The sequence below is a fragment of the Mus caroli genome, chromosome 17 (assembly GCF_900094665.2).
Source record: "Mus caroli chromosome 17, CAROLI_EIJ_v1.1, whole genome shotgun sequence".
NCBI lineage: Eukaryota > Metazoa > Chordata > Mammalia > Rodentia > Muridae > Mus > Mus caroli.
The window spans coordinates 89,948,311-89,959,856 of record NC_034586.1 but is presented as its reverse complement, the minus strand read 5'-3'; the positions used below and the strand labels follow the sequence as shown (position 1 = coordinate 89,959,856).

The 11,546-nt window shown below is 38.4% G+C and overlaps 1 protein-coding gene across 6 annotated transcripts in view; it reads left to right on the top strand.

Moving 5' to 3' along the window:
- LOC110284272 (methyltransferase-like protein 4) overlaps window positions 1-11,546 on the top strand; it is a 26,796-nt gene that overhangs the window by 7,317 nt on the left and 7,933 nt on the right. For 5 of the 6 annotated variants that reach the window (XM_021149996.2, XM_021149991.2, XM_021149994.2 and 2 more), the window contains 5 exons: window positions 1,754-2,123; window positions 2,956-3,025; window positions 7,145-7,319; window positions 9,006-9,112; window positions 9,470-9,561. In XM_021149996.2, the coding sequence (XP_021005655.1) occupies window positions 1,754-2,123; window positions 2,956-3,025; window positions 7,145-7,319; window positions 9,006-9,112; window positions 9,470-9,561 (814 nt within the window). Of the gene's footprint in view, window positions 1-1,753; window positions 2,124-2,955; window positions 3,026-7,144; window positions 7,320-9,005; window positions 9,113-9,469; window positions 9,562-10,119; window positions 10,188-11,546 lie in introns of all 6 variants that reach the window. The other variant, XM_029471507.1, reaches the window with a different exon arrangement.

Here is an 11,546-nt window from a genome sequence, read left to right as displayed (position 1 = left end):
CCTCTGCAGAGAAAAATGTTTTCTAATGTCTCCTGTGATTTCATCTTTGACCTGCATGAATTATTTAGAAGAGAACTATTTCAGTTGCATTTGTGTTTGATCTTATTTTTTTTTTTTTTTTTTTTCTTTCCTGATTTCCAACTTAAGTCATTTGGAGTATAAAACTAAATTCTAGTTCTTTAAAGAACGTTGTTTCGTTGGCCAGTATATGAATTATCTTGAATTGTACTCTGTGGGGTTAAAAAGGATGTATGTTCTGTAACTGCTGGATGCAGTGCTCCTATGTATAGTATTGAGGACTTTGGTATCTGTGCAATTTTTGTGTTGTTAATTGTGTTTTTGTGTTAATTGTTCTACTCTTACTGGGTAGTGTTGCAGGATGTTTGATCACACTGTGAATCCTGAGACTGTGCTGTTTACTGGAAAACCTGTTTCTAATTGTGGTGTGGCTTAGCCCTAGCACAGACTTTTAATCCAAGAGCTTTCTGTTTATTGTTATCAGGATTAAATAAAGTCATCCATATGTCAAGAGGTGGAACAAGCAAACATTTAACAAAGAGTCAACATAGGAAAATACCATAGAGCGTAAGAGAAAGTCAGGAGGATGGATAGAGAGATACACAGGAAGTAGAAGGGAGGGACATTCATGTTGATGTTAGGTCTTGCTTCTACCTCCTAGTCCCACGTGCCCAGAAATAAGACTCAGCCTCAAAGTATATTTACATATACCTTTGCCATATAGCTAGACTCTTCTCAGACTAGAATCATAACTTACGATATATTTTAATCTACATTATGTTATGTGGCTGGTTCCCTGTGCTCAGGTACCAAGTGTCTGTCTGCTCACATCTTCCCAGGCAGATCTCCTGCCTAGCTCTATCCCAGAATTCTTTTTCTCCCTGGATGTCCCAACAGTAGGTTTTAAAAGATGGGTTTCGAACAGTATGTATGGTCAGTATTTCTCCCATACTGAGAGATGTGAGATGTGGTTCCCAGCACTCCTTTGAAGAATAAGATTTTAGGAAGTGAACGAGTTAGTCAACCATGGTGTTTCACAGATGGTGGCAGAAGATATGGAGTGTCTGGGCCAGGACAGAGAACTCTGTGGTTCTGCTTTATGTTCACAGGTGCCCTTTGTTCCCCATATCCTACAAGAATGTTGTGAGACTTTTCTGTGCAGAGCATATGTCGTAGTTATTTTTCTCCTCACCATATCCAGATATCTGACAGAAACAACTCAAGCAAGGAAAAAACATTTTTGGCTCCAAGTTTCAGCATTTCATATACTGATTGTCACACTACTTAATAGTGAGTTTATGCAGTGTTCCTCATTCTGTAGACTTCAAAAGTATGCTGTCAGTCTTATAGTCTCATTATATTATAAAATCACTCTACTCTTAATAAAGGTGGATTTGAATATATTAAGATAATCAAAGCACAGTAGAAATTTAATTATTTGAAAAATAATTTAAATTTAAATAAAATTAAATTTTATTTTTTGTATATGGATATTTTGTCTGCGTACTATATGTATATGCCTGGTGCCTTTGGAGACCAGAGAAGGTGACAGGTCTCTTGAAACTGGATTAACAGGTGGTTGTGCACGACTATGTGGGAGTTGGGAATTGAACTCAGATTCTCTTCAATAGCAGCCAATACTCTTAAACGGCTAGTCTATCTCTCTAGCCCCTGGAAAATGATTTTAAAACCAATATCATTTTAATGTACTTCAAATATTTTTTTTTTTTAACAGATCAGAGAGCTGATTTTGGATGGATCTTCAAAGTTAATCCAAGAAGGTCTCAGAAGTGGTTTTCTTTACCCACTTGTTGAAAAACAGGATGGAAGTAGCGGGTGCATCACTTTACCACTTGATGCCTGCAATTTATCAGAGTTATGTGAGATGGCAAAACATTTGCCTTCCTTAAATGAAATGGAGCTTCAAACGCTACAGTTGATGGGAGATGATATGTCTGTTATAGAGCTGGATTTATCCTCACAGATCATTGAAAACAACTCCAGCTTTTCCAAAATGATTACTTTAATGGGACAAAAATACCTGCTGCCACCACAAAGCAGCTTTCTTTTGTCTGACATTTCTTGTATGCAGCCACTTCTTAACTGTAAGTAATTAATGTGTTTTAGAACAAGATAATTTTTCTGTTGTCTCAGAAGTTAAACAGTATGAACTTTAATGTCAGTTCAGTTTTAAAATGCTGACTTTTGCTCTGTTGTTTATCTTTGAGACAGAAGTCTTGTTAAGAAGCCCAGACTGGCATTGAACTTGCTGTTCATCCCAGGATGGTCTTGGCATCTCATTTTTGCCTTAGCTTTCTAGGTGCTAGGGTTACAGGTTCAGAACTGAGAGGTTCAGAGTTACATTGTCTTTGAATAAACCCCATATAAACTATTCAGTTGTATTTCATTGTATTTATGTTTATTATGAAAGTCCTTTCTTGGGCTGGGTCTGAAGCTCAGCGGAGCATACCCAAGGCCCCAGGTTCAAAAAAAAAAATACTGTGCTTTTGCTGTGCATTAATTTCTTATTGTGATTGTGTGTGTCTATTATGTGTGTCAGAGGACAGTCTTTTGGAGTCTCTTCTCTCCTTCCACCCTTAAGTGCATTCTGGAGAACCAGCCCAGATTAGCACATTTGGTAGCCTTTACCTGCTGATGATCTTGCTCTTTAAACTTTTTTGTCTTAACAATATTTGTGTGTGTGTGTGTGTGTTACATACACGTGTGTATGCGCGAGCACTTATGCGTGTTTGTGTACGTGTGTGCTTTAATTTTGGGGAACATATTTAGTTTTTGTTTTTGAAGAATTCTGTGTATTCAGTTGAGAGCTTTGCTTATGAGAATGTGGGCTCTATAGGATATCCTTAGTCTCCATGGTTAGCTCTTAGCCTCATCACATTACAGAGGGTGTTTATGAAATTGTGCTTTTGATTTCAGGTGGTAAGACATTTGATGCAATTGTGATTGATCCACCATGGGAGAACAAATCGGTTAAAAGAAGTAACAGGTGTGTGGGATCACTTACTTGTCAGATTATATTCTAGAACTGCAGTTTCTTGTACATTCTGGTTTAGTACACTTTAAACATGATATCTGTTATCTGATGCTACTAACATGCTCTCATCAAAAAATCATTTTCCTCATTTCTAGGTCCTTGAACTGGAGGTGATCTGTGTGTCTCTATATATTAGTTATCTATAACTGATGTAACAGTGTCTGAAGCTGTCACTGAGGCCTGAACTATTCAAGGCTGACTCAGTAACACCAAGGCTTCCATTTGCCTTTGCTGTTGTCACAGTTTGAAACTTAGATATGTGCCATACTTGTAGTTTATAACCTCGTGCTGGGAGTGAGTTCATCTAGTCCATCTTCTGTTTAGTTTAGTTTAGGTAACCTGATAGGATGAGCTCGGTTAGATACTAGGATGGCATTTACTTTTAGTAACACCTTTATAACTTGACAACACTTTCCCTCCCATTTCTAATGAATGCTTCCAGTTACATTTCTCCTTAGCTTTCAGTTTACCAGACATCATAATTCCTATTTTGTTGTAAAATTAGACTGAAGTTCTTCTTCAATGGTTATCTTTAGCTTACTTAGGAATATGCTTATAATGTGTGTGATAGTTCTCTTTTTAAGTTGTAAGAGTTGTGCAAAGAATTCATGTATCTATTCTGAGTATGTATATCTTTGTTTCTCTCTATATGTCTATATATTTTTATGAAATATATAGACTTGAAGTATGGACTGAAATGTAAATTCTTGAAATAAGAGAAAGTTGTGAATCACCATATGGGTGCTGGAAATTGAACCCACATCCTCTGGAAGAGCAGTCAGTACTCTAAGCCACTTAGCAATCTCTCCAGCCCCCAAATAAAAGAAAGTTACTCTTTAAATTTTGGTGTAAATTTAGAAAAAGCAGAAGTGCTGCACATCTTCATCATAATGTGGTTGTCAAGTAGATAACTGACATTAATATGAAGCTCCTATGGACACATTATTGTCATCTGTGTGTTTATTTAGAGTTCATCAGTTGTGATAGAAAGCCTTTGTAGCACACAGAAACTGTGATCATGTTCTTGGCTGAGATGTATGCCCTCAGGGTCCAGTGGTTCCTCTGTGACTCATAACTGCACTATAATAACAGGTAGTAAGTTACGTGAAACTTTCTGACAGATTGTTGAGTCTAAGGTGATTTTAGAGAGGAATAGTTGGTTTAAAAGTGGGTTCAAACCTTGTAGTTCAGCTAGCTATAGAAATACATTTCAGTTCTCTTGGACCCTTAAACCTAGGTATAAAGTTGCTGTGCCCTGTGATGAATCTATCCTTAAAAATTTGAGATACCAGAGGGAGTGTGAAAATTTCCTTAGTTCCAAACAGTCCAGTTTAGCAAAGTTAAGGAATATGAAGCTATTGAGAATATGTCAGTGCAGAGTTTTGACCTAACACTTTTCCTACAGTGACAGAATAGTCTCTGAAAATCTTCCTGTGAGAAAGGGCTAGCTGCTGTGCTGGGAGTGTGATGGTGGAAGTCAGGAGCCCAGGGAACACACAGTCTGGGTTCTTTCATTTATCTGCTTAATAAGAAAGGGTTGTTAGCTGTTCCTGACTCCTTTAATGTAGTATTACCTACATCAGAAACCAGATGCTTGAGCCTGCACTCTGGGAGACTCATTCTTTTTTTCTAAGTGAGTAGAGTTGCACACGTTTCTTCAGAAACGTGTTGAGGAATGAAACAAAGTGGAGGAAATGGGAAGACTTAAGTCCATGCGTCCCTAGCCTAGTTACTGATGGGAGGAAATTGACAAAATCCCCATTAGACTCGGCTTACAGAAGGAAAGGTGAGTTTGCCTCATGCTTCTAGAGATCTCAGTCCATCATATTAGGAAAGGCTGGCATCTCTTTTCCCAGCTTTAGGAGCATGTAGCAGCAGACAGGAAGTAGACAGCACTAGGTTGGGACCCTGGGATGGGCTTAGCCTTCCAAGATCCCTCATCCCTCCTATTAATCTATCTCAGCCAGCCAGTCTCCATCCTTAAGGTTCTCTTGTCTTTAGAATAGCACCACAATCCAGACTGAACATTCAACAATGAGCCAGCAGAGGTGCTGTCTCATCATTGGTGGGAGACTGTCCAGGGTTAAAACAATACTTGGGCTTGCAAGATGACTCACTGGCAAATCACAATCTCCACCAAGCCTGATGATCTGACTTTAGTTCCTGAAATTCACATGATGGAAGCAAAGAACTGACTCCTTCAAATTGTTCTCTGACCTCCACACACATCCTACAATAGGCACACATCTATATCAATGAACAAACAAACAAATAATTTTAAAAAGCCAGATACATCTTCTCTTCTCCCTCCTTTCTTCATGTCTTTCATTTCCCTTGTCTTCTTTTCTTTTGTATAATCCAAGAATGCTTACAAGTTTATAGTGAACTACCACAGGGGTTAAAGATGCAGAAGCAGGTGAGTGATTGGCATTACAGGATGTCAGAATATATAAATGAGAAGACAGTGTTGGAAGGATAAACTTTATTAGAGAATGTCACATATTTCCCTGTAGAGAAGGTGTGTTGATGTAGATAGATGAAGTATATAAAGAGGGAAGAGATAATTTGGTAGGTGAAGAAACTTGGTGGCTTTTATTTTAACTAAAGTCTGAGATAACTTCATCTGCCAAGGCATGGGCAGAGGACCTGAAAAGCGGTAAGGATTTTACAGTATTTAACCATGGATAGATAAAAGAATCTATGATTGTTTTAAGAACTTGAGAATAGATTCAAAGTTTCTTTTGCTCTGTGTTTTCCTTCATTTCATTTATATGTATGAAGAAATTGAATTCCACTGTGGTATTGGTATGTATAAGGGGGTACTTCAGTGATGGAGATTGTGCTTTGCATGCACAGGGCCCTGCATTCAGTTCCTATTGTGTGCATATATATGTACATGCACATATCACATGCATGCATGATGACAAGGCCTAGCTTATGTAATTGGAATGGGGTGTTGAAGGCTGAGTGTAGTTGTTTGTGTAGGCAGATTAACAGTTGAGTGTACATTATATGGGCTGTGCTTTGAAGTTGCTCAGAATAGTGTCAAAGTTTTCCTTTTCGAGGTAGAGGGATCTCAGAGATTCAGCACACTGAATATTGAGAGTGAGGACAAAATGTGTTCATTGAAGAAGGTTTGGTGCTAGTGTGGCTGGGTAATGTACTTCTTAAAGAGAAGAGGAGGTTTTGCCAAAGTTGAAAGAGTCTAGAAGCAATAATGGGACATTAGAATACAGTTTGTCATCTCCACTTGTATGGGGAATGTTGGAGAAAGAGTTGTATTTGTTTGGATATTTATAGAGCAAGTTATGTGGTTTAGCCAAACAAGTTTCTTTTATATTATTAATGGCCAGGAGGCATAAGACAATGGACCTATAAGATGAGACGGAGTATGAAGGCTTGAGAGAGTCCAGTGGAACTGATTGAACAGGAAGATAGGAGTGCAGTGGTAGACAGGGCCTTGAAACTGTAAAGGGAACATGAGGTTGTGTGAGGTCATAGGTGACCTAGGGGTCAGCAGTGTGTGCAAGATATGAGGCTTACATATTGAGGCTTACACATTTAAGACTTACACACTTGAGGGTTACATGCTTGAGGCTTACACACTTGAGGTTTACAGTGGGGCAAGGCTCCTTGTTGAAGTCATCCCACTCTTGCATCCCTGGCCTCAGAGTCAGTCCTTCTTTTGTGTCATTTGGTTATTGGGACATCAGTTAGTTTAGAGCTCACTCTGATGGGGCTCCTGTGACACACAGGATGATGAAATCCAGACAGTATTTGTTTAATTCTGAATGAGAGAAAAGGCATATTAGATGTTGTAAAATTACCGAAATACAAATCATATGAAATTAAAAAAACAAAAGCCATACAGCTTGACAATTTAAAACTAGGAAGGTAGAAAAGTTGGTACATGTGTAAGTGCCAGTGAGTCCACCAGGTGTCAGTGTGACTCCTTATTTAGCTGCATGTGAGCAGCTCCTAGACCTTTGTATTTGTGGGGTCTTTTCCCTGCTTATATGTCTTTCTTGCGGTGATTTTATTACAGTGTTTTTTTTTTTTTTTCATTTTTAGGTACAGTAGTTTATCACCACAGCAGATAAAGCGAATGCCTATCCCTAAACTGGCTGCTGCTGACTGTCTCATTGTTACTTGGGTGACCAACAGGCAGAAACATCTGTGTTTTGTGAAGGAGGAACTATATCCTTCGTGGTCTGTGGAAGTTGTTGCAGAGTGGTACTGGGTAAAAGTGAGTTCAGAAGTTAGCTTGTCTGTTATCTCAGCATCACTTTTCACTTCCAGGAATATGCTGACTGTTCTCAGTGTGTCCGCGGCACTGCTGTCCTCCTCAGGCTCTGACAAGAACTGTTCATGCTTTGTATATGAACACTAGTCTTCCTGCTCTCAAGGTGTTTATCCCTTGTCTCTGTAGTGGGCTCCCAAACTGCTGGCCTGTTGTTTTTTTTAAACAAAATCTTAACCGGTCAATTTTACTAATGAAGACTTGGGAGCCAGATGCTAGGGTGAAGGTCTGCTAGCTTAAAGAGACAGAGAAAGCACCCAGCTGACCTTCCTCCTTAGCGGTCATCCTACAAGAAATCCCCTCTCTCACACCATCTCAAAAAACCTCTTTCAAACTGTGTGTCTATCTGTCCTCCTGACTCTCTCTTACTCTCTATGGTTTTTTCCTTAATAATTCTATGTTCACTTCCTATTAACTGATTGCTTGGTCTGCCTCTTGACCTATGGTTGACTTTATTTAACTCTGTATACAATATTCAAGTAGAAAGCTCTTGGATTAATAGATTATTTTTCCAGTAAATAACACAGTCTTGGGGTTCACCCTGTGATCCTGTGGTGGAATATCCTACAACTGTAGTTGAATGAATAGGAAGTTAGGGCTGCCTTGCCTTCATTCTCTCCTCCGTACACCAGAATCTCATTACCCTTTGCATTACCCATAGTTTCTCCCTATTTATGGGGATGAGGACAAAGATCAGCAAGAGCATTGTGGAGAGGACAGGAAGGTGCAGGGACCAAGAATCTGTCATTCTCGGCTTTTTTCACCTTGATACAGGGTCTTCTGTAACCCACACTGTCTTGAACTTGCTATCTAGCCAAGGATGACCATGAACCTATGTAACCATGGTTAGCTGCCTTTTAGGCTCCCAGGTTCCTTCTAGGTTTATTTTATTTTGGAGATAGGATCCTGCTAAGTTGCCAGGCTAGAATTTATAGCACCAAGAGCCAGCCTCCGCACCAGGTCCTTTCTACCTCATCACCTATCCCACTTTCTTCCCTGACTAAACTGTGACTCTGACATTCTGCTATCTAAACTGTGGAAGGATTTATTTTTAACTACTTGGTCACATGGCTGGTTGAATTAATGACTGAATTAATGATGACCTGGTTTCCAGGAACAAGTAATCATAAAAAGTAGAGATTGTTTATGTGTGAGATGACAATACAATATATTTAAAGTATCCATGCTATGTGAGTGTTCAAACACACCTTATAGCTACATTGTCCAGTATGGTAGCTGCTGTGACTTGTAGCTCTCTAGTACTTGACTTGTGCCCTTCAGATAGAGAGGTACTGTTGAGTGTTAAATATGTGCTGGACTTGAAAGACCCACTATGGAGGAAAAAAAGTCATACAACATGATACCTTTTAAAACTGATTGCATGTGGAAATTCTGTTTCAGACATGCTAGATTAAGTGCAGTTAAGGTAAATTACCTTGCATTCTATTTTTTTTTAACTTCTTCCTAATGTTACTACTAGAGAATTTAAAATTATATAGGTGGCTTGCATTTGTGGCTCATACAATATTTTTTATTGGACAATACTAGCCTAGAGGTTTAATAACTTCTCTTTTTGCTGGAAACTATAATGATGGTAAAAAATAATGGCTTTCCTTGGTTCCTTCCTTTCAGATCACAAATTCAGGAGAGTTTGTGTTCCCGTTGGATTCTCCACACAAAAAGCCTTATGAATGTCTTGTACTGGGGAGAGTTAAAGAAAAAACTGCTTTAGCATTAAGGTAAGAAAAGCAATTTTTCAAAATTATATAAATATGGGCTTTTAAAATTAATACAGTGATCATTGATTTTCTTTAATTTTTATACTTTTGAAATCTGAAAGTGACCCAGAGCTGAAAAGTATGTTACATAATAAATAAAAATTTATATTAGCTTTTGTTTTATCAAGGATATAGTAGTTAATATAAAAAATGACATTCTAAAAATGTTTGAATTTTTAAATTGATTTCTCTCATTGATTCTGTTTTTATATTTACTAGAATTAATTACTGTTTGAAAAAAAAATCAATGCAACTGTAGAATATAATTAAAAATTACCCTTTAAGTAATAGTTGGTTATTTTGTTGTGTTGTAATTAGGAATCCAGATGTAAGAGTACCCCCAGTTCCAGATCAGAAGTTGATTGTCAGTGTGCCCTGTGTTCTTCACTCACATAAACCGCCTCTTACCGGTATGTTTCTGTGAAACAGAACTGTTAGAATTTGAAACTATTCAGAGAAGGATTGAATTTAGCATTTGAATACTCTGTAGGCTTATGAATTGGATGTTTGTTTTAATATTCTGAAATGTTGTAGAAAATTCAGAGCAGAATTTGTGAAATAGAGCACAGGTTAGTTTATATCACCTTAGATTTTCTTGACTATCTGCGTCCCTCCAGTTGTGGCCTTGACAGGTGAAAGCCGTTAGGGCCTGCAGTTCAGCGAGTGGCCTTGTTTTGTACTCAGGTTCAGGATTCAGAGCCAGAAAATCCCTTGCTTGTTCTAAAACCAGCAACTCAGCAAATAATGGAGGTGTCTAGGATCCCCTGCATGTGGTATTTTATTTCTTCTGAAGACAGACTGCCATTTTGTAACATGGGGTAGTCAGCTGCTGTTGCTACAGTTCCCTCCAGCTAAGTGCTCAGGGTTACACTCCTCATTCGGTGTAACTGAGCAGCAGGGATCACTGGGGAGGGTTGGCCTTGGGCATCAGCTCCCATGTGTGAGTCTTGGCCTTGCTGCTCTGGCAGGTTATCTGAATTCTTCCTCTGCCACCCTCATTCCAAGAGTGAGTAACAATATGGAGTACTGCAGAGTGGTAAGGACTGCTTTCATTGCATAGAGTGTATTTAAAAAATCAACCAATGCTCAAGTTTTCAAATTCGAGTTTAGTCATGGAAGTCCTTGAGATTCTGAATTTGATATTCAAGGTTTAGTTTTTAGATAACTTCTTCAGGAAAATACTTTATTAATTTGATCATTACTACTTTAAAAGGAAGGCAAATATAAAACAAGCAAAACCACCAAACAGCAAGAAAAGATTTATAAGCTATCCCTCAAGAGAACTATGATCTGCTTATAATTATTACTTTTGCAGGATATAATTCACAAGCTAGGAAAAGAAAACATAAGAAAGTAAACTTAAGGGAGCTGGTATGATGGCTTAGTGGGTAAGAGTGCTTTGAGTCATTCATTTTCATGTACAAAGCCAGTAAGCCCTTCATTAGGAGCAGAGAGAAGCATTTCCTAGAGAGCCCACTGGCCAGCCAAATGGTGTGCTTCTGGTTCAGTGAGATACCTTGTCTGAAGGGAGTACGGCAGAGAGCCATGAAAGAGGATACCTGCTCCGACCTTGGCAAGCACACTATGGTATTTACATTCTCTGTGCTTATATCAGACTGTAGAACACAGATACACATGCAGACACACCACAAACAAACGGAAGTATACTCAAGGTTTCTGTTACTTGGATAACTTTTCAAAGGAGTCCTTACAGTACCTTTAATGTGAGAAATATCCATATGTGTTTGCCCATTTTTTGGCCTAGAAGGATCCTCTGAAACCTCACCTTTGGGACTGCATAAATGCTACTAATGCATTAGTCTGTGACCTGGATGAACGTGAACTTTACTGCTCCTTGAGAAAAAAAAAATTCAATATCAGTTGTACTTTAAGGAAATTTAATTTTGTATACTTGAATTTTGTTTATCATTTGGTATGGACCAAAGCTTAATTTATAAGCCATTGTCTTAGGGTTTATAGTTTGCTGTTAAAGATTTACACAATATCTAATGCCTCAAGCCTTTATTCTGAAATAAATTTTTATCTATTTGTCATTTCATTTAAAATAGAATGTTTAAAGATTACTCTTTTTAAAAACAATATTTATTTATTAATTAGGTATTTTCTTCATTTACATTTCAAATGCTATCCCAAAAGTCCCCCATACCCTCCCCGCCCCCCACCCCCCACTCCCACTTCTTGGCCCTGGCATTCCCCTGTACTGAGGCATATAAAGTTTGTAAGACCAAGGGGCCTCTCTTCTCAATGATGGCCGACTAGGCCATCTTCTGATACATATGCAGCTAGAGACATGAGCTCCGGTTACTGGTTAGTTCATAATGTTGTTCCACCTATAGGGTTGCAGACCCCTTCAGCTCCTTGGGTACTTTCTCTA